General features: G+C 39.0%; 1 protein-coding gene across 1 annotated transcript in view; it reads right to left on the bottom strand.

Annotated features, from left to right (window-relative positions):
- LOC108932783 (AT-rich interactive domain-containing protein 5B-like) overlaps nt 1–24,611 on the bottom strand; it is a 73,304-nt gene that overhangs the window by 38,396 nt on the left and 10,297 nt on the right. Inside the window, exon 4 of the mRNA XM_018749358.2 lies at nt 9,751–9,981. Coding sequence (XP_018604874.1) covers nt 9,751–9,981 — 231 coding nt within the window. The remainder of the gene's footprint in view (nt 1–9,750; nt 9,982–24,611) is intronic.

Consider the following 24,611-nt stretch of genomic DNA (forward strand, 5'->3'; position numbering starts at 1 on the left):
TTAATAAAGTAATAAAGTTCTGACTTTTAATTCTGAAAGATTTATGGCTAAGTATGAGCTTTTTGACTGAAAAGAGTGAGTCAGGAGTGTAATTAGTCCAAATCACAGAGGAGAGCACTAAAAATAACAGCACAACCTCAAATGTCAGCTTTAATAGATAATCCATTCCCATAAGCCAATACGTTATTATTTCATAAGGCACACATGAAGGACTGGCTTGGTTTCCCATAAAACATTGGCATTGTTTCATTTGAAAGACTCGACACAGGGGAATGGCGACAACATTCATGCAGATGTTGAAAGAGAGAAAGTTGGCAACTCTGAGATATATTAATCTCCTCGCTGGTTAATTATGGACAACGGTCAAGGTTATGCTGATGAAATTGTTTCAGATTGTGTGCTGAACAAAGCTGGTCCTCCCACATAGCCGTTTCACAGCACTTTAATAAAGCGTTTCATTTAACTTACAGCTCTCGTAGCACAGGACTGGTGAGCTCCCCCAACCAGGGCAGCATTAGAGCAAATAACAGTAATCTGGTCCAAGGTTGATGCAATTCGTGATAAACAGTAACTAGAAAATATTCCACAGCCCTCTTATTCTCTTCGCTTAAACGCCACATTGACTTTACATAGTGATGGTGTCCAGCAGTGTAATTCATACCAATTCCTTTTTCCATTGTATTACACTTCGGAATGTTGGCATGTTTGTGAATTATTTCCCACACAGAATTATTAGGGGACTTCAGTAAAGTGCACTGTCGGACTGTGGGAACGGACGCGTGTACAGTATTCAAAGCGGGCACATGAAGAGGAAAAGGGGGGGAATGCAGGACTTTAGAGGGACAAAAGCTTTCCAAATTTCTATACAATAGCTTTGCAAGAAAACATGTTAAGCTACTAGAGTGCACATTGAGCAGTTAAGTCTGACAATATTTCCACATGGATGTGTATAGAAGGTAGGAAGACTCAATGTCAAGTGACGGACAAAAGATGTAATAACTTCACATCTGAAAGCCTTTCGTCAACAACGGAAAAAATGCAGTTCTTCACCAGAAAATTATGCAAATTCCACCCAACAGCAAACCCCTCTTAATGAGAAATAACTTTTCTTTTTTTTCCAATGGCAAGAAAAAAAAAAAGAATCAGAGCAGAATTTTTAATGTGAAACAAGAAAAGGCCATATGACTATTAAAAAATGCATGTCCTGACGATAACGCAGTCCAGATTGTAAAAGGAATGGAAAAGCGAAACATCACAAATTGTCAAACATAGTATGAAACAATATATGAAAAAGATACAGCATGAGCTCAGCTTTGGGCAATGGCTCACAAAGGGCTGCGGTGAGAGCCAGGATTCATTCCATCTGTTCTTTACAATGACGAGAATCAGCCCATAAAATTCCTTACAGCTGCGATGACACAAAAAAGAATGGCCCCTATTTTATATTCTGATTACTTAGGATAATAGGAAGGTAATGGATACAAACCCCTGGTATGTGCACATGAAACATTACAGGAATATTTTTCTACTGTAACCTGCAAGACTGCAAACTGGAAGGGAGAGAGGGGAAAAAAAATTGTCTGCAAAATAGCACTGCCTGGTTTGTTTATGTTTTATTTATACAGTACATATATTTGAGTATTTACTTGAAATACGGAAATGAAAAGGGGGACTATTCATGCATATTTAATTAAATACAGTTGCAAGCAACTTCAATGTATCGTGACTACTTCTTTCTGCAGTTTTGATGGTCATGTCTTACATGGGCAAAGATTAAACACATACATGGCAATGGGATAGGTACTGTATGTTCCACACAATTAAATTCACAGAATTCTTTATAAAAGATTTGCTTGGAATACCTGAACAAAAAAAAAAAAAAAAGTATCAGTACAAAAACAAGAATGGTCTCTGATGCATTTTCTTTTTCTAAAATGAAAAATGTTTCAAAGCAACAAACCACTAATATGTAGGGTACTTTCCAGTCCCATATGTTTCATGATTTACAGAAATGTATACTGCAACCAAAAGTGGCCTGAGAAAAACCAAAGAACTAACTCATATGCTGAATACTATATCAGATGTTGAAAAATGCATTTAAGTGCAATACTTTCACAGCGTATCAGATTGCAGGAACAAATGGATAAAAAGGTATTTTTGCATTATTTTTACTAACAGAGAAGGAAGAACCATCTAGCTGAAAGTGGCTGATGTTTCACAATACTGTAAAAAGACCTTCCTATCTTTGGTCAAAGTTGGTTACAAAAATGTTCCACTAACAACATTCTCACCAAAAGGACTCGTGCATTTCCTTGTGCTTTTCATAACAGTACTAATACTCACACTGGCCCTCTTTTAAAAGCATTGCAGTGTTTACATGTAGACTGGAAATATTAATATTATACTCAATAGTTCCCTTGTGACTATTTTATCATCTGTATATGGTTTCTTTTAACCCTCTTATGCAGGTTTTCAGTTACACAGAAGCAAAGATATGGGATATATATTTATGTAGGCAAAACAAGGAAATCAGAATGACCTACTTTCATTACAGTACTTAAATATATATATATATCAACACAATGTGTGTTTAAAGCAAAATACTTCTACTAATCATACTACAGAGGGGAGCAGTGGGCTTGGCCGGATCCTGCTGTCTGGTGGGACTGGAGTTCGAGCCCTACTTGGGGTGCCTTGCGACGGACTGGCGTCCCATCCTGGATTTGTCCCCTTCCCCTCCAGCCCTGTGCCCTGTGTTGCTGGGTTAGGCTCCAGCTTGCAGCAACCCTACTCAGGACATGTGGTTTTAGCCCGTGTGTGTGTGTATTTGTGTGCGTAATCATACTACTAATCAAAAACCCAGCTTAAGAAACAAATACCAATAAGAAGCCTAGAGGAACTTATAATAAATGTAACATTCTAACACACACACACACACACACACACACACACACACACACAGTATATAAATCAGATGCAAAAGCACATGTATGCTTAGGCAGACGATCTTGTAATAATAAACTGCATTTTCCAAAGCGTTCCTCTTCCTAAGCTAACAGAATGTCATTAATTCACCCCTCAATGCCAGTAATAATAGTTTTTACTTTCTTTATCTCCCTCCCTATATTGCTGCACATACTTCTCATGGTCACAGATGTGAACCGAAAGATAATGGCAAGATTTACACAAGTTCAACGCAGTCAAAGGTACAAATTTCCCACAAACACTAAGGATTGTAAGTTTCTACAACTTTCACCTGCAAGTCATTAACAAAGTCCAATGCCTTCACGTTTATTTCTCCCCCATTTTTAATACACTTATTCCTTTTTAATTTAGGAAATCAAATAATGGTGTCTTAGTAATTGCTAAAGGGAAGGAAACCATAATTATTTCAGGGCATATTTCATGGCATGCTCCAATGGCTGTGTTGTAAATCAAGAAATATGGCAAGCAGTACATGTATAGTCTTGCAAACAGTGCCGAGTTTGCTGTAAAAAGTCAGCATCGCTCCATACTCTTCAGTCCCAAAAAACAGGAGCGGTTGGACCCAGTTACAATTTAAGCATCTATGGATTCATATTTTACACACTCTCTCACACTAAGAGGCTGGTGTACCTTCTGTTACCAAGACTCTGTACTGTACCAAAGTGGCAAAGGACAAAGACCAATATCCTAAAGATTAACAGATCATGTTCTGAGGGGCTCTACTTAAGCAAACATCTCCATCTGAGCTGCCCCTTTATAATACACAGCTGTATAACTGGGCAACAAGCGTCAGGCTGATTTTGAAGTAAACCTCATGTTGATGAAATAAAGGTTGATTAAATAAATCTTTCCTTTGTGACTTCTACAAACTCCACGTAAAATCTGTTAAAACTAATAACAGCAATTCCCCCTCTCCCCCTTGACACCCACTGGCTAGCGTTAGGTTATTAAAATGGCCTAAACAGAATGGGAAAGCTACACCGCGCAATTTTTAATTATTGCCAGAGTTATTTGTGTGGCTTGGGGCACCCGTATGCAGGCATGCGTTTGAAGCAGAAACACCCCTCTCTCTCTTCCATTTGCATTCTTTTACTACTCAGCTCTGTGACAAGTGGCCACTCTTGTAACGGATTTCCAAATTTCCGCTGAAGCTAGGTAACACTACAGGGGGCTGGTGGCCTTCTAAAGGCATAATCAAGTGTATACTTGATTGTTACTGTCATACAGTTTGAAAGTGTGAAAACCAGGCTCATTTCATTTATCTAGGCAACCTCAATTTTAAAACCATATTGCCACATACATAAAATACCTAGAAAGGTCAATCTTGCCATTACAGAAGCACAAGGCATTCATACTGCACAACTGAAGAAACAAGTGATGACAATAAATGCATTATGTGGAAAATATATATACACAAATCCACCCTAGCGCGCGCGCTGAGGCTGCTTGTTCTGAGCCGGGGGGGTCGCAGCGAACCGGAGCCTAACCCAGCAACACAGGGCAGAAGGCTGGAGAGAGAGGGCACACACCCTGGATGAGACAGCAGTCCATCGCAAAGCACCCCAAGCGGGACTCGAACCCCAGACCCACCAGAAAGCAGGACCCAGCCAAGCGCGCTGCGCCACTGCCCCTCCCACACATTGCTAATCCAGTTGAAGTCATGGTGACAGACAACCGGTCAGAGGCAGAATAGAGGGAAAAATGGGTAAAAACCCTGGATTGGACAACAATGCATTGCAGCTCACAGAAACATACATTATAGAGATATATTTTTAATATCCGTGTGTGTGTGTATACATACATACATACATACATACATACATACATACATACATAGGTAGGCAAAGTGGTGCAGCAGGTAGTGCAGCCTCTGGGTTGTATGTTCTGTGTGACTCAGTCTGTGTGGAGTTTGCATGTTCTCCCCTTGTTAGCGTGAGTTACCTCTAGGTGCTCTGGTTTCCTCCCACATTGCAAAGACATTTTATTTTAGCTGAATTTGTGACCAACTTGCACCAGGTATCTGACTGTGTGAGAGTGTGCATGATTGTTCTGTGATGGACTGGGATCCTGTCCATGGTGTAACCTGTACTCTATGCTTTCAGGATAGACTCTGTACTATCATAACCCCGCACTGATAATGGGTGTATTGAGATTATATATATAAATTATATATTACAATATGTAATATTACACATAAAATATTCTATATAATATTATATATATATATATTAAAAAAAAAAAATCAGCCACAACATTAAAACCACTGAGAGGTCAAGTGAATAACATTGATTATCTCGTTACAGTGGTACCTGTCAAGTCAAGGGGTGGGATATATTTGGCAGCAAGTGAACAGTCAATTCTTGAATTTGATGTGTTGGAAGCAGAAAACTGGGCAAGTGTAAGGATCTGAGTGACTTTGACAAGGGCCAAATTGTGATGACTAGATGCCCGGGTCAGAGCATCTCCAAAATGGCAGGTCTTGTGGGGTGTTCCCAGTATGCAATGGTTAGTACCTACCAAAAGTGGTCCAAAAAAGGACAACCGGTGAACTGGCATCAGGGTCAAAGGTGCCCAAGGCTCATTGATGCTCGTGGGGAGTGAAGGCTAGCCTGTCTAGTCTGATCCCACAGAAGAGCTATTGTAGCACAAATTGCTGAAAGCCTTAATGCTGGCCATGATAGAAAGGTGTCAGAACACGGAGTACATCGCAGCTTGCTGAGTATGGGGTTGCATAGCCACAGACCGGTCAGAGTGCCCATGCTGTCCACTGCTGAAAGTGCCTACAATGGGTACGTGAGCATCAGAACTGGACCATGGAGCAATGGAAGAAGTTGGTCTGGTCTGATGAATCACGTTTCCTTTCAGATCATGTGGACAGTCGGGTGCATGTGCGTCGTTCACCTGGGGAAGAGGTGGCAGCAGGATGCACTATGGGAAAAAGGCAAGCTGGCAAAGGCAGTGTGATGCTCTGGGCAATGTTCTGCTGGGAAGCCTTGGGACCTGGCATTCATGAGGATGTTACTTTGATACGCCCCACCTACCTAAAGATTGTTGCAGACCACGTACTCCCCTTCATGGCAACAGTATTCCGTGATGGCAGTGGCCTCTTTCAGCAGGATAACATTCCCTGCCACACTACAAAAATTGCTGAAAAGTTCAAGGTATTGACTTGCACTCCAAATTTCCCAGATCTCAATCCGATCGTGCATTTGTGTGATGTCCTGGAAAAACAAGTTTGATCCACAGAGGCCGCACCTCGCAACTTACAGGACTTAAAGGATCTGCTGCTAATGTCTTGGTGCCAGATACCCTAGGATACCTTTAAAGGTCTTGTGGAGTCCATGCCTCAACAGAGCTGTTTTGGTGGCACGAAGGGGACCGACACAATATTAGGCACATGGTTTTAATGTTGTGGCTGATCATGGCTTCTGTATAAACAACTGCATTGTGGCAAATGCAGCCCTGAATCAAAGCAATCTTGAATCTTGAAGGAAAAGAGTATGAAGGGTAAAGTTTGACATCTTCATTAACAGATATCATTATTTAACACAACAGTCTGTTTTTAAACTGCATTTGTAAACCCAGTATGTTTGCACAAATGACTGCCAGTACAGCTGGCAGTTAACAGAATTTTAGAGCGGAAGCTCTGACAGCACACCCGGATATCAAGTGAGTGGGCGAAATTCATACTGCCATTTTGGTTTTAAAAAAAAAGTGTATACTATAGGTGAACAGCAAGCACTAATGCTACAACCACTTGCATAATTTTTAAAGATCTCATAGGATCAACTACATTTTATATTCTGTCCAGTCCTGTGTTGAAAACAGGTGTTGGTTCATGCCACACAATGTGACAATGCATGTCACACAGGATGTAAATATTGGCAAAAGACCTTAACAATGAACCTTTCTCACTTTCATTAGTACACAGCTTGATTACATGAACTGGACTCACAAATTAAAATCGCATGCTTCAGGCAGAAATATGTGAACCACTACTGAATAAATATGAATGTAGAGATATGAACAGCCTAAAGAGACACTGCGTATACTGTATTTCATACTCAAATCAAAAGGAAGGAAAAAGAAAAAAAAAAAAAAAAACACAAAGGGCAGAAAAAAGAATCGACACACAAAGCCAGTTAAATTATGCACCCATAATTTCATTCCACATACTCTATCAGCAGCTGCTGTATTTGGAGGTCTCGTTTAATTTTCTGATGTGGGTGTGCTGTGTGGCCCCATGGAAACTGTGCAGACGCTATAGAACTGGTTAATTTTGAAGACCTCACAAAGAAACTGATCTGCAGTCTCGGAAGGTCTGGAGAAGTTGGTCCCAACATTACACACAAAATTCTGCCTAATGACGGCTGTTAAGTCTTCACCGCCTGGAACTCAGATCCAAGGATTGGACTCCAGAATTCCCTTAAAATAGAAAACTTCATTATGTGCAACAGAAAGAGCACAAAACAGCACTTCTGTCAGAAAAAAAAATAGAAATATGTTTGACAGCTGGGAGCCGGTCAAGTACTTGACACATTGACATTTAACATACCATATTTTCTGCTCTAATGTAAACTGTTAATCAGAACTTTACACTTAAGGAAAAAATAATGTTAACTGTTGTTCAGCCTCTTAAAATTCAGTGATCTCTGTGTCCTTCTGTCGAAAGAGCTTTGTTCATTTATCCACTGATGTGCGTTTTCAACCAATGCTTCAACATGAGAATCCCAAAGTTTCAGAAACTTATTAAAACAAGCTCATATTCAGGCAAGGAGATGTCAGTCTCAGCATATAAGTAGCAATAAGGTTTTATATTTTAAATTTCACATCAACAGTAAAACACAGCCCGCTGTATAAATTTCCCAGTTTTTATTCCTCACATGAACCATACCTGATATCACTCTGCAATAAATAACGCTGTCCAGTAAAAGCAGTTATTGCACTGTTCTCGACATCCATTCGGCTTTATAAAGAAGAATAAAAAGTGCTTTTGAAACTCGATTAAAAGGTAAACCAGACAGCCCCATAAAACACTTAAGCTGAGAATGGGGTGGGAATCAGTACATTATGTGTGCCAAAGTTCAGTATTTACATGACACAGTTTTTTAATGGTAAGCAACTGGCAATTGCTACAACCGCTTGTCCCAAGTGGGGTTGTGGCAAGATGGAGTCTACCCGGCAACACAGTGAGCAAGGCCGAAGGGGGAGGGGGACACACCCTGGACGGGACACGAGTCCGACGCAAGGCACCCCAGGCAGGGCTCGAACCCCAGACCCGACACACGTGGGAGAAACTATGCTGCAGTGAGCAGACACTACTTCTGGTTTCATTTTCCTTCAGCACAATGTTTGGGTTAATTCTCTTAAAGAAACTGGAACTAAATGCTGAATGGAGAAAACTTTTGGTAAAAGTGGGTCTGGCAATTTACCGTTTACATCAGACAAAGATATCAAGCATATAATGGAATAACAAGCAACATGCTGACTTGTGGTAAAACACTTTGCTTTTAAAATTTGTGTGTTGATATACTGCAACCATCACCAAGAGAAGCAGGAAGAAGATGAAATGAGATGTGTTGACATCTTAAGTATTGGGGTGATCAAAAAGCATTAGACTGTTAAGCCATTATACTTGTGAAAGGATGATGTAAGTTTTTTAAACTTTACTATGTGAAACTATCACAGTTTTCCAGTGGCTTCTCCCTTTTGGTATTCGCACAATAAGTGATGAATGGAGATGTTGGGGAAAAGGGTCACCCTTCAGAATGCCAAAGAATTGAGTCACTCGACCACGACACTCCTCAATGGTCAGGTGACCTTAAAGCAGGAAGTGGATCACATTGAGGGATAAAGTTCTAGACACGCAATTCAATGCAAGAGGAGTGCATGATTGTCTTTGGTCACTTTATAGTTACTAACAGCATATTTTTATTTGGTTTCTTGTACTTTCCCAACATTATCAAACTTGTGCTTTATTGAGAAGTTTTTACCAAAAACAGATAATTTTCAGGGCATTCCTTATCGTTTTTAGATAGTGGTACCAATTTGTTCAGGACAAAGCCAAAATGATTGGTTCTTAAGATCACGACTGATTTTCCATTTTCAACATCTCCGAGTTGTGCAAACAATATGAGTAACATATAAACCTTGTTTGAAAAAGCTTATATCATTTCTCACCCGGAAACCTATCCTGATTTTCGACAATTCAAAATGTTGCAACTAACTTTGCTCTGCGATGCTTACCGTTGCCCTCGGAAAAAGAGGGAGAATCTGTATTTCTTACAATTATCAATCTATTACCGACACCAGTATTTTAACATATAACTGTGATGTGAAACATCTCCTTAAACTGTATCCTAATGACATTGTGATTGGTATCATTTATTCATCTCTCCTCCAAAATCCTTCATAAATCACAAAAGCATGAAACTATTCAAGTTTTCTCATGGGACTTTCTGAATATAGGGCAGCTTTTATTTTAGCAACTGTCCTGCACATTTTAGCCTAAAGGCATCTAACTGAATTCCTGGAAGTCAATTTGCAAGCTGTTCTTCATTCCAATCCAGTCCCATGTTACACATTTGCACTAGTTGTTTCTGTAGTGATGTCGATTTAGCAAAAAAACTGCATCAAACCCATACCAAACACCAGAATTACCAAAAATGTTACAAAGCGGTAAAACATAATGCAAATTAAATAAGAGAAACTGGAATAAGCAGCGGATGTGAGCAGCAGCACCAATGGGTGGTACTGTACACTTACCCAGTTTGTCACAGACGCTCTCGTTCTCAATAAGTGTGGCATGTTCAAAGGTCTCCCTGCAGTATAGGATCTGAGTTTTGCTATCAAGGGTGGCGATGCCCCCCAGGGCCAGAACCACCTGGTCTGTGAGCAGGGATGAGGGTCTCTCTCTCAGGCGGGCAATAATGGACCGGTACCGACAGTACTGGGGGTAGCTAAGCACCAGAACTCTCCTCCTGTCATCATCATCGCCTGACAAAGAAAAAAAAGACACCGTATTAGATTTTTCTAAAACCATGATTCATTATACAGTAGAACCAAAGATGCTTGAAGGGTATTGAATCAGCATTTTTATTATAGTTCTTAAAAGACTGCTGGGCAACTAGTAGCATAGAGGTTACAGTTGCTGCCTTTGGATCCAAAAGGTGCTGGTTCGATCCCCAACTCTGGCTGTAGTACCCTTGAGCAAGGTACTTACCCTAAATTGCTGCGGTTTAAAGAAAAAAAATAAATTACCCAGCTGTATGAATGGGTAAATAATCACAAGCTTGTAACTGTAATAATTGTAACCTTAACATTGTATGTTGCTTCGGAGAAAAGCGTCAGCTAAATAAATAAATGTAACAAAAAACAAGACTGGAAATGTACTGGAAAAATGTAGGTTAGCGTACAAGAGCAGACTTTTTGTGGCATTGAATCAGGAACCTTTTGGTTCTGAATATTAGAACCACAGTGCACTAACATTCTCAACGCCAACTTGCTAGACTTAGTCCATTAGTTGTGACTATGGAGTTTTTTGTGGTTCCTTGTGAAGACAGAGAATTTAAAAACAGAGAAAAACAGTCATCCCATTGAAGACAGAGAAATCTGAGAATTACAGTTTTGTAATCCCAGATTTCTTAAGATTATTAAAAATTCTAAATTAGGGAAATGAGAAACAATGTCTCGGAGAATGGGCATTTATACACATATCTTTAGTGGTTTACAGCCACTCTACTGTGGGGAGGAGGCTACACAGAAAACAGAAGCCAATACAAATATTTTTATACACTGCTATACTATACAGCATTATTACAACTTCTAATGACAAAAAAATAAAAAAAACATTTAACTAAACAGGACAAGTTATGTCTTTCAACATACTGCTCCAGTATCCGGATATTGAATCAGATTTTTAAAATTGTTCCTGAATAAAAGAAAACACTGTCAATCTTTCTCAGAAATGCACTAATGTACAAATAAATGAAAGGGGGGGGGGGGGGGGGGAACACAACATTTTTACCTGACTAACTATTTTCTGCATATGGATCTGGTTTATTTTCTTTTGAACGTCATATTGAAGGTTTCAACCTGAAAATCTGTCTGCAAACATATCAAGTTTCACATGAAACATAGCTGGAATTGATATTGTATACTGTAAATACACTGTGTCCATGCATGTATTATAAGCCATAATTAAATGCATAAATACGATAATTCAGTTGTCATTACTAATGCTGCCCCATGTTGATTCAATATTATTTTTATGCTTGTGTCTTTAATTGTATCTGTATACACACATTTCTCAGACAGCCTAGGAAGCAGTATTACTTAATAGACAATATCCACAAACACACAGCAATGACTGCAGTTTTAAAATATTAAGATTTTGATGCACCATACAAGGGTTCCAAACATTGCCAGCATCTTCCTAATGTTTTCCAGTTACAAATGATCTAAGCAGATGACGACAGAAAATCTAAAGTGCCTAATACTGTTAATAAAACCTGCCCTTTTCTAAATAAAGATGTTCTTACCATTACATACGCACTATAATTGGTTGGTGGTGCACTATCATTAAATATTGCATTGTGTAATTTTCCATTAATGCTCTTGACAAGCTGCCTTTGTGAAGGACTCTAGTAAGCAGAGATTGGCTGCAAAACCAGCCCTAAAATTTGCTTGACTAGGCTTCAAGTGCCTTGTCAGATCAAGGAGAAAAGGCTCAAGCTTTGGACTTACAAATTAAATATCAGTGTTCCAACTGCGGAAATATCTATATCCTATCTTTCAGTATACACACACACACACACACACACACACACACACACACACATCTTCAGAACCGCTTGTCCCATATGGGGTCACGGGGAACCGGAGCCTACCCGGCAACACAGGGCGGAAGGCCGGAGGGGGAGGGGACACACCCAGGACGGGACGCCAGTCCGTCGCAAGGCACCCCAAGCGGGACTCGAACCCCAGACCCACCGGACAGCAGGACTGTGGTCCAACCCACTGCGCCACTGCACCCCCTTCTTTCAGTATATTCCTTTAATAATCTTGATATTGAAAACATGCTTACTACAATGTCTTACTACCATTACAGTATATTGTATAAAGCAATTTCAGAAAACCTCTGCCCACACAAACCATAAACTGTATATTTGACTGGCAATTCTATTCAAGAGTAGTATGAATAAAACTGGAATATTTAAAGGGGAAAAAAAATGAGGCAGCAGAAAAATCATTAACCAAACATTTTTTTTTCCCCCTCGAGTGGCGGTTCCAAGACAGGGTATTATCTGATTAGGGTATTTCAAAGGCAGTATCTGTATCCTTGACTGCCTCATTCGCTTCATCTACATTTGTACCTGGGTCCTTATTCACACTGTTATATTGATCATAAGTGTAGTCTAAATTTCAAGTTAATGTCCAGAGCATTCTGAAAACTCACGCTGGTACGTTGCACTTCAGGAACTTCAATCTCACAAAGGATCTCCCCTAAAATACATTTTAAAAATGTGCAAGTATTTATACAGTACTGACAGCAGAGAAACTACATATCAGACAAGGGAAGACAAAAAGTAGCACTAACAAAACACACATACACACAGACTGAAATCGCTTGTTCTGAGCAGGGTCACGGCAAGCCAGAGCCCAACCTGGCAACACAGGGTGCAGGGCTGGAGGGGGAGGGGACACACCCATGACAGGACGGCAGTCCATTGCAAGGCACCCCTAGCAGGACTTGAACCCCAGACCCACCAAAGAACAGACACAGGCCAAGCCCCCCCTAACAAAACACACAAATATTTGGGGACAAATTTGGCAGAGGAGCGCAGGAGGAACCACTGGTCAGTTACAGTAACTGCCTCTCCAGGGCTTTGGACATGGGTTTGAATCCACCTCAATCTGTTTGCACATTCTCCCTGTGTTTCCTTGGGTTTCTTATGGGAGCTAAGGCATTTTCCCACAGTTCAAAGAGATGTGCTTCAGATGAAGCAAAGACTAAATTGCCTAGTGTGATGTGAGTGAATGAGTGTGTTTGATCACCCTGTAATGGACTGATGCCCTGCCCAGGGTGTAACCGTCTCACACCTTATTCTTCCGTAACAGGCTCCAGAAATAAGCAACCCTGCACTGAACTGATATTATATGAACATATTTAAAGAATGAAATTAGCCATACACATAATGGTTGCTAAGTTAAATAAACAAACAATCAAAACAGATTTTAAAATGCATTTGACTGACTACCTAATTATTTACATCGAGACCAAGACGTAACAACTGGTCATGTGTTGAGGTAACCACAAAACACCAGCAGAATTAATCCATGGAGTTATGCACAAATATTGCATGTGGGGGGAGCACATTAGACTTGTTATAAAAGAGTGGGGGCAAAAAATAAAACTAAAGAAACAAAGCAAAAGAAACTGACCACTTTAAATGCAATATTAATTTTGCATGAAGGACGATGTATGGCTAACATGGCAGCAAAGATGGACAGAACTAAGAGAACACTTAAAGCCTTCCGAAGTAAAACTGCAACCTACAGATATACGTTTTTAGCTAACGGCAAAGTAAAAACAGTACACCCACAAACAGATTTGCCACTTCAGAGCCACTGCTCATTAAATGGCTGCAGACATTTTAAAAAGGATTCAAAGCATCACAGGCTTCATACTTGCTGTCAACAAATGTAGAAAATGTTTTTAAAAAAAAATATTTTAAAAAAAATACTACGAGTAAAATTCTGACACAACTCTCATTTCCAGGAAAGTCACTGTATTTTTTCCAGTAACATATTCACGTTCTGGTACATAGTGTGCCATAATATTTCCATTTTTATTTAAATGTTATCGGTATGACTCAAATATTGTGCTATACAATAAAACCACACCTTGAATATTCTTAGAATAATCCATTAGATTATAGAGCTAACACATTCGACAAGAACATCAAAAGGCTCTTTGGACCATCTTCCAGAGAAACCAGGGTATTTCAAAGGGCATTGTTCCATATCGGCCCATCAGCTTTTCAAGCTGCTGCAGAAAGCGACTGGCAGCAAGGCCTCAGATGTTAATTTAGCATAACCTTCAAAGTCTCACCAAAATCATGCATTCGTTCTTTGAAAGGCAAACACTGATTCCCATTCAGTGGCAAACACACCGAATACTACCCAATTCAATTTGCAACTTTACCAGCTTAGTAAGTCAGTATATTTCAAAAATATAGTAAGAGCAACACCCTACAACCCCATCCAGTTTCCAAAGAACATGTAAACTCTACTCTGTCAACAATTAAAATGTGATCACAAGAAATATGAAAGACCACTGGTATTATTCATTCATTTGTCTGAAGCTTGTCTCCCCAAAGCAACTCACGGGGCAAAGCTACTTACAGAGATTTACCCTTTAATACAGCTGGGAACATTTTACTGGAGCAATTCAAGGTAAGTACCTTGCAGAGAGGTACTTACATCTGAATGTGAAAGACGAACCTGGGTCCTTTGAGTAGAAGGCAACAGCACTACGCTACCCGCTGTTCATAAAAGTGTTGTTCATCCTGCACTCTTTTGTGTGAAATCACTCCCTCCTTCACTACACTAATACCTCTTGTGGTTGTACCGGTTCTGCGAAACATTCACTCTGAGAAACAAAGTGCTACATTTGGGAAGTAGTAACAGCACAACATTTAAAACTACTCTCTGTGATAACATCAGTTAATAATAATAATAACAACAATAAGGCAGCTTTTCAAATCATTTGCAAATCTAAAGTTAGCAAGGCAGCAAATTTATCAGCACCTCAAAATATCCATATTACTGCCATTTCTTTACCTGTCCCACAGCAACAGTGTTTATTGAATTTTTTAGCTAGGAAAGTGAACCCTGTGCAACCTGTTTACAATTACATGCTGTAATTAAAGTGTACTGCAGCTCTTATGAGGGATTTACAAAAATGCATTTTGCATATTTAGCCATTTTCTTAGCTAATATCCCACACAAGATCTCATATATTGGGGCATCCAAACATGGTAATTTAGAAAATACCATTCCGTTATGCACTCAATAGCTTTAGGACAGATTAAATATTATTTAGGGTAGCTTTGTTGTTGTTTCTCCCATACTCGTGTCATGTTCCTGTATTTCAGCTAAAATATTTATTACACTATTAAATTAGCTAGCGGAACTGTGATGAAGAGATAGAGGAAAAAAACCAATATTAACATTTTCTCATTTTACACAGCAGAACAAGAGGTGATGTTTAAGTACAGAGGAAAAGAATAGCAGTGATAATCCACATAAGGAAGTACAGTACTATGTTTGTTTTCACAGGGTAATAAGGGAGGAAAAACAATTCAAAGACTACTTGTGGCTAAATCTTGAATAGCTCATCAAAATGAATGCTTCCTGTCAACATTTTTAGATTATTTAACACACCAGGAAATGAATAAAAGCCTCACTACATGCACCGGCAAGAATTAGCACACAACTCAGCTCCTCTCAATACCATTTTAATAGAGCTGAATGCTGAACACACACATATGAAAGGTTAAAAAAATAACCGTGGGCTGAAGACATATTTTATATTCATTGTGCAGTGCCATTTGCTCTTGTACTAGTATTGATTTCAGGAGAGTACTGTTTCCATTTAACCATATCCCTTTCATATATATAACGCAGCTCTGATTTGCTCAGGGTTTTTTCTGCACCATCTACAGTTTTTAACAAAAGGCATGACATAGTTAGCAGCAGGCAGGCCGCTTCCCAAGCCGTTTGTCTTTATTTCCAAAATGGGAGCTGCCAGCAAAATATGTGAAAAGAATGTAAAGATATAGAATCTGCAGCAACAGTGTCACGTTTCTGTGCCTTATTTATTTTTTTTTAAAACCTTTTCATATTTAAATTCCTTTAATAAGCTCCCACCACTACTTAACTGCCTTCCTGTGCGAACAGTGTGCAAGTTGCACATGTCCTATATTGAGAGTGCAGGAATGTGTCTCTTCAATGCACTGCTCTTAGTTAGGAGCCATTAGGAGTCTGCTTTTCCATAAGCAACATGTTTAAAGCCCTTCAAAGCATATCATATTTTCACAAAGGTCACAGAAACCCAGAGGAAACTTTCTATTGAAACTACGTACCCAGGAGAAAAAAAAAAAAAAAAAAAAAAAAAAAAAAGCCATACAAGTTTGTTCCTGCTCTTAATTACCCAAACAGCGAAAATTTGCCTCTGCTCAGCTGGCTTTGTGTGATCGCATTTCTGGTGCCAAAAGAAACATTTAAAGGCTTAAGCCTTAATTTATTCCAATTTACCGAAAACAGACGGGGGCAGATCTGTGTGCCTCATTTTCCCATGTCACAATAACATTGATCTTTATTTCATTCCACTTTTTTCCTGAAATCCAAATAGCCTTAAACCACATTTTCCAAAACACACTGATGTCGATGCAAAACATTTTCTTGATGATTTATGTTACCTAGTGTTATTATATTACATTAGACATTCCATTCTCTAAGCTTTCTGCTTTCAGAACAGCTCCATAGCAACCAGGCAGAGAACAGCGGAGATTTTTTTTTTTTTTTATATAGCTGGCACCAATCCAGTTTTAACTGTCTGTGTTATTGATTGCTCAATTGCAAGGTTTGCATTTAATGGCCTCAGTGATACATGATAGAATTATTCAAAAAATCCTCCCCCTAAAGTATTCCTTTGCTTAACAAAGATCCTGCTCTTTAAAAAAAAAAAAGCGCCAATATATCAGGCAGCTCTTCGATGACATTTTTTGCGAAAATACATTGAGTCATCCTCCTTTCACCCTCAAATATGACCGAGCCAAGTCTTAACCACAAATCCTTTGTTGTTTTAAGAACATGAAACGGTGAATAAAAGCAGGAAAAATAGCTGATGATGAGCTGACACAGAGTCATGTAAAAAGAGTCATCTCTGTAAAGCACAGTTGCATACAGTCCTTCTGTGCAACATCTCCAAGCTGAAACATACATTGTTTATCTTCTCCTATGAAACAAACAAAGTACCACTTAGTAATCACTAACCATTTGTGCAGAAGCAAAGGACTGCCTGGAAGTATCTCTGCAAGAATGCCAGGTTCATTCTTGACTAAAGGCAGGATTAAGCTTTAGGAAGATTACTTTCCTAACATTTATTAACATTGTGACTAAAAGTAAACCTTGAAGGTTGACACATCCAAGTTGCCGTGGCCCTACAGTGTACCATGTTGCCGAGAGTCCTGTTTAACATGAGCTCAAGTGACTTGCTTTGATCACGGGGCTGTTGGGCTTTAAAGTCTTTTACAAGCACTGCAAGAAATGGATGTCTCGTTTCCTTAAATATGTATTTTTATGGAACACAGAATTCACAGTTGAGTGGAGCATTCCACAGGAGAGGCCGGGGATGGGGAGAAGGGGGGGCTGAAAATGTTTCAGTTCAGAGAATGCAGAAGTGGGTCAGGGGAATTACGTGTCATTTTTGATGAAACTTGCATACTTGCTCAGATAAATCTAATACAAACTGTGATACACTGCAAAAGACATACTGTGGGGTGGGGGTGGAATTAATAAATGTTCTTTGCGAAAAGGAAGGCTTTTTGAGGCATGCACATTGCCCATTTCAAGTACTAAAATAAAAAGGGTGGAGTTATCATTAAGCACATTCCATTGTGACTGCTCGCCTTTATAGATGCATTTCACCTATCAGCAGATCTTTGAGAATGTTTAAAATAAACAGAGAATGACTACTGCAGCTATTTTAATACTTCAGATCTAAAAAGAAGATGTTTAGGCTACACACACGTACAGGAAACCTAAAACATGTACTTTCAAGCACAGTACAGCAGCTATAGCAATGCCAAAAAGACAGAGTCTGTTCAAAGGGACTTGTGTTCTACCCCAGATACACATCATCATACCTCTTTGCTCCACACATAACATGTGGTAGAGTTTCTATGTAAATTATGCATTTACAATGTACATCCAAACGGAAATACTACCCCAGCAACTTGGTCTAACAGACAATAGAAAATGTATCAAACCCTTCAAAAATTGTACTCTATTATTTTTAATAACAATTCAAGCAGTATTACGGCTGATCCTGGAGTCAAGCATGGCAAGTATGTCAAATAAAGGGCTTAGCAAAGGGCTTAACAACTTACATTGTGAGATGAAAACAAAAAGGACTAAGAGGCCACACGAAACAATGGCTGCTCTCTTGTTTTAGATGATGAGTGGGTGAAATGATTACAATTATCCAGAGAACAAGCAGAGTGGCACCGAATAATGGCGTTACTCAACAAAACCAATTAAAGAGAATTTAGGGTCTCGCACAAAGAGGGGATTAGATGACGGCTGGGATAACAAGATGGTACATAATCAATGTGCTATTGTGGGGTTTTTTTCTTTATTGGAAGTCACTTCAGCACAAGCTTCTGAAATTACTGCCCAAAAGGGCAGAGCGCCTGGAATACCTTGGCCAGACAAGAAGAAAAATGTCCAAAAGAAAGAGTCATCAAAAGTTACATGGATTGGAGTGAGTGACAGTTCTGAAGAACAGACTCTGGTTGTAAACAAGCTCCTAAATGTTTGCAATGTTCAACTGCAGCACTACTGAAAGAGAAGCTTTAATTGCCTTGAGCTAATGCACACAACTTGCCGTGTTCCTGATGCCCATCAGTTAATATTGCCTTTTACTGTTGTTGGTCCTATAGAAGGTCACGGATCACAAGGCATCTGCACAAAGTGGCAGTAACAAGCAAAAAGAGAAGCTGCCTATTAGGGCTTTGGGTCCAACTGATGTGACATAAAAGGGAACTGATCAGAAACAGACACATTCCACTCTGCCTTATTGCAAGGCACAGAACAATGCCTAGCAACTGAACAATACTCAATCTAGGCAGCTTCACAATACAACATAACAGTTAAAATGTTAAAACAAAGCCAGCAGCACAATTGGATGTGCCGTGTGTTCTAGAAACTGAAAATTTCTCTAAACTATGGTAAACACAAACATTTTTTAAAGTACTTCTGATACAGTTTGCTCATTTACCCTGTGATATGTCCAATTACCAGCTAGTTCTATTGCCAGTTCAAGTCTTTTCAGTCTTATTTTCAGTGTGGAAAATAACTAAAAACACCAGAAAGCTTCCTCTCCAAGAAGTCAACCAAATATTGAACTTGCAGAGTTTTTGAAAACCAATATCATGAAATGGAGAACAAGAAAACAAGAGTGAAAAATATTCCCTGCCACAGTTCTGAGCAACTGAATATAAGGTTACAGCAGTACACTATGTCATAAAGGTAATGGCGTGTGCCAAATAAGGCATTAATTAGTCTCAGAGCTGTATTTAAATACGTTCCAGCCTAATAAATATTTAAGGAATGAGCAATGGTCAGGTTGCTTATAACATCAGCCTTTATAAGGCCTGCCATCTCCCTCATCATGAAAAGCCACATTGTGTTTTAGCAAAATTTGTGCATGCTATGTCACTATCACAAAAGCCTAGAGGTGAGCAATGCGCTACAAGGAGGCCGACAGCACATCCTCAATATTAACACAAAGGTGGATTTCACCATTTAAAAAAAACAATTCCAGTAAAACGTACAAAGAAGAAAATGGAAATACATCAGCAGGACTGCAGTGAGTCTTTATTCGCACAGCTGCTGGCTGTTAGGGGGTCTTTTACGTTACAGGGGACACCACATTAATAACATCTCTGTTGTTTCAGACGCACTAATGGGCAGACAATAAAACTATTCATTTCCTCAAAGGTCACCCTTTGGAGATGTGCACTTTGTTTTACAGCCTGGTAGAAATAGTACTAAGCCCCAAAGAAAGGGGGTAAAAGACGCTCAAAATTACATGAGGATACTGCAAAAACAAAGTTTGAACCTGGAATATAAAGATGACTGCAACATACTGTATATACTGCTTTTCCACAATTGAATCCCTAGACATTCCCAGCAACTAAGATTTTTCCACCCCAGCTCACAATTTACCGCATACAGATTTAGAATTGTTGGCAGGGAGCCAGTCTTTAGTCATAAGGGAACAAATGATGAGTGGATCAGTGTGTTATGATTTAAAAAAAAAAAAAACACACAACACATGTAAACTTCCAATGGGTCTGTAAATAATCAAGATGTAACTATAAAAGAGCCAGAGAAAATAGCTCTAACTTAAGAGAACTGCCAACCCCAGACTGAAAATTTTAATATTAAATGAAATATCATATTAATGCCTTTGAAGGAACATTTTTCTGTACAAAGAAAACAAAAAAAAAAAAAAAAAAAAAAAGAGGAAAGACTACCCTTTTTTAAACAGGTTTACAACATATGAGTAACATCTAGGCCATCCTTGGTTATGGCCTACAAAATGCATCAATAGAACTGCTCCCAGCTATCTACGAGACTTAATCATTTGCTACATGCCAACTAGACTACTATGCTCTTCCACATCTGCCTACTTGGTGGTCCCATGTACCAAAGGCAAAGCACGGAGATTCTCGGTTCTGGCTCCGTTGTGGTGGAACGACCTAATCCTCTCTCTCAGAACTGCTGAATCTTTGTCCACCTTTAAAAAGGGTCTTAAAACTCATCTCTTCCGGACTCACTTTGCCCATGATCTCTTAAGTTCATACAAGGTATAAATGTTCACAATCATGTTCAGATCAGTCCTTTACAGAGCCACTCCTGAAATGTAGCACGCAAGCACACACACAGCGGGGTCGTGGCGAACTGGAGCCTAACCCTATAACACAGGGCGCAAGCCTGGAGGGCGAGGAGACACACCCCAGATGGGACGCCAGTTCACTGCAAGGCACTCCAAGCAGGACTCAAACCCCAGACCCGCCAGAGAACAGGACCTGGGCAAACCTGCTGCGCCAAATGTTTACATGCATCTCCAAAAAAAAAAAAAAAAAAAATAAACACACACTACTAGGAAGGTAGTCAGGAATCGGTGATATTCTGGTTAAGTTTATACCCTTGTGTAATGAATGTCGGTGCATACAGTTGAATGAACCTAACTGTACTTAAGAGTCACATCTGCAGCTATGTCTCTTTCTCCTAAGGTAATGCACAAATTGTATTTTCTATGAGATGTACGTTTCTTTGGAGAAAAGCATCTGCTAAATGAATAAATAATGTAATCTACATAAGAAACAATATATTGTCATTAAATAAGGAACACAATTACTGACATGTCGCCACAGTTCTACGACATGAAATAATTTGTACTCTGAGCAAAATAAATTACCTGCACTGCGAGTGCCAACTTGTCATCTGTTTCTAATTTCCCATTTCTCTGCCTGTCTGTCATAGCCTTGGTGGAAGCACTATGTAAGGAGGGATTAAAAATAAACAATCCAGGTCACGTTCTTCTTTTTCATCTTAGCCATAAATTAGCAGCATCTACACCATTCTCACACATTATATAACTAAAGTGCAAAGGTCAGTGAACACTGTAGTACAGAGGACACAAATACCTATTCAAAATATATAAGAGAAAATATAAGAGGCCTTTATTTCAAGCATGAATTAAATTTATGCACTTTAAGTGGAGTGGAGATTCTGTGAGAGGAGAAAAGCTTGTTTTGGAATAAAGCTGCAGGTCTATTATGGTCTGAAATGTAAGCTCCTGGTTCAAAGAGGTGGTAATACAGCCTCCTTTCAGTTGTGTCAACTGTTTGGTAGCGCTCCTCTGTCACTCTGGCAGCCCAGAATCAAGGCCTTCCCTTGGCAAGCCCCAAGGCACATGGACCAAATTAAAAGAAGCGCTTTGTTTATTAAGGTTGTTATGTCCTGCTAAAGCACACACCCCAATTGCTTCGAAACCAGACCTCTCTTTATATGGAACATGCTGTGGAGTGAAGAACTCAAAAAAAAAAAAAAAAAATATCTTTAAAATACATTTACAGTGTTTATCCCATTGACATATTGTTCAGTAAATAGAACGGCTGAAAGTAAGCACATTGGAAGAGATTTAGCCTGAAAAGAAATCAGCGACTACAATCCAGGCAACAGAAACAAATTAGTTTTGTAATGGCATTCAAACAAAAATGTACTTCCTCTCTCTCTGGGTTTTGCCTTCTGATAGATTGAACTTATTTTATTACATCAATACAAACTCTATACTGGGAATTGCCCATCAACTGCACTTTCATTGTGTTCAAAGGATGTCCTGAACCATAATTTTTATTATATTTCTGAAAGTGTTACATGTTGACTGGCCTCCTAGCTCCTTTTGGGGCATGTCTGTTTTCTTGTTAGAGAGTTTTACTGTTGTTCCACAAGATGTGCTAGAGAAGAGCTTTATTTACAAAGTACACATGCTGAAGCAAGGCCTGCTGGTCTCGGGTGTATAGCGCACACATTGAGGCACACGATGTAAGACCCCACCTGAATAAAGAGCTCGCCATGGTAGCATCACCATCCTGCAGCAAGGAAATGCAAACAACTCTGCACGAATGCTGCTGTTGTCTCATAGCCGGGTTGCTGTGGTCATAAGGCTGCCATGATTCATAACTTGTGCATTCACATCTCACCAAACTTTGACTTAACTTTGTCTGAGATTATATAGAAAATCCTGTCTTATGTGCAAGACCCATAGACTTGATTCCTCATTTCCTTGTCAAGCTCCACTCCAGGTCTTACTACTTTCTTGCACTTAGAGAATAATGTAATCCTTCTTCAGTAGAGATAGACTACACTGTGTAAAAAGGTACTCCTCCAAACAAACTTTGTCACTGCAACAGGCAGAGAGCAATTCCAAATATCTATTGTGTTAAAACACAGTTGCATCTTCGCTGCAAATGATATCTGAAGGAATGAAAGTGTAAAGTAATGGAAATTAAAGGAAATCTGAAAATAGATCTGTATTATTACATTTATTTATTTAGCAGACACTCTTCTCCAAAGTGACTTCAAATGGATACTATGTAGTGTTACCAGCCCACACACCTTATTCACCAAGGTGATTTACACTGCTAGATACACTACTTACAATAGGTTACTCATCCCTACATCAGTATTCTGCTTAAAGGGTGTCAAACTCACTCCTTTAGTCTATTATTGGGCCACAATACTTTAGACTACTTTTGTACATTTTTTTAAAAAAAAAAATTTTTTTTTTTTTACTGTGACATAAATTTCTAATTATTTGACAAGACTGATGATATGAGTGCCAAAATCTCAATTTTAGAAACTATTGCAATACCCACCTTATAGATGTAAACTGATTTTGACACATCTGCTCTAGAGGCTACACAATACACTAGGACTTACCAAAATACATATTAAATATTTAACAATTTTCCTGTGGTGTTTCCAAAAAAAAAAAAAAAAAAAAAAACACACTTTTTTTGACAGTGTGGCAAAGGTATTTCTTTTGTTTCTTGTGCATGCCATCTCCCCTTAGTCTTCACATCATACACATAGATTCTGCAATACTCTCATACACACTTCAGAAAACTGAGCAGAGTATTAATTTTCTAATGGACTATTGAATGTCTCTGAAGTTCAGAGCTCTGATGTTCACAGCTCCCTTTAGTGTATTGCTTTAGATCACCTGCTTGCCACCATAAGCTTGCTTGGTCCCCACAGACTTGGCATCAGAACAAAAGGCAGATTAGGCTGTACAACATACCGAAGACAGAGCTGTTGGAGTGCTTCATATGTCTCTCCAAGGAACTGTGCATATTACAAGAATCTGCTGTGCATCTCATGTGGCAATTCTAAAGTCACAAAAGTTGTTAAAGAAAACTCCACACTTTATTTTTATTGTTTCTTCTCACATTGAGGGTAACATTAAACCATTGCTATGAATTTAAGAGCTAAAATGGACAAACAATATCACCATGTTGAACTGCTGACATTTTAACCAGTCTTCTTGATAAGCATCTACACTACTAGGCTCTCTATAGTTGACCCATGTCTACTTTAGGAGAGTCATTACACGTGCACTGTCTCCCCTGAGTTGGAGATTAATTTATAACAATTTCTGTGCTTCCATGTAAAAAGTGCCAGGGTACAGGACTAGATGGGCTAATTATAACAATAGTGGAAAAGCACTTGGAACAATAGGATCAGCAGAGAGATGTTCCAAGATAAGATAACATGCGCCATTAAATAGCTGTTTCTGCTACTCTGTTGTTGCCATTATGTACATTTATTCTGACTGTCTATGCCTCAGAATCAGTGTTTTTTGACCTAGGAAATTATTGTGGGTCAAACAAAGACTTTTTAGGGACAGAGAACAATTTGTTTACCACTGAACCAATTATCGTAACTGTTTATGCCAACTGTCAAACTTGCCTGCAAAATATTGCTTCCTTTCAGTTTATTGAGCATGGATTCCGCAATTATCACAGCTACTGGTTTTCATTACATTAACAATTGCTTTTCACTCAGCTGTGCTAAACATGCAGATGTTAATTAAATCCCCACAAAAATACCAACACTTTCATTACAGCTCCCACACAGAAAAAGATTAACAACATTACACTTGTGTCATTAAAAAAAAAAAATCGAAAGTATGACTAACCTTAAACATTTCCCTAACTCACAAGTGTTTTTTTTTTAAATTTTATTTTTCCCACAATTTCCTAGAC

Source organism: Scleropages formosus, chromosome 4 (assembly GCF_900964775.1).
Source record: "Scleropages formosus chromosome 4, fSclFor1.1, whole genome shotgun sequence".
Classification (NCBI taxonomy): Eukaryota; Metazoa; Chordata; class Actinopteri; order Osteoglossiformes; family Osteoglossidae; genus Scleropages; species Scleropages formosus.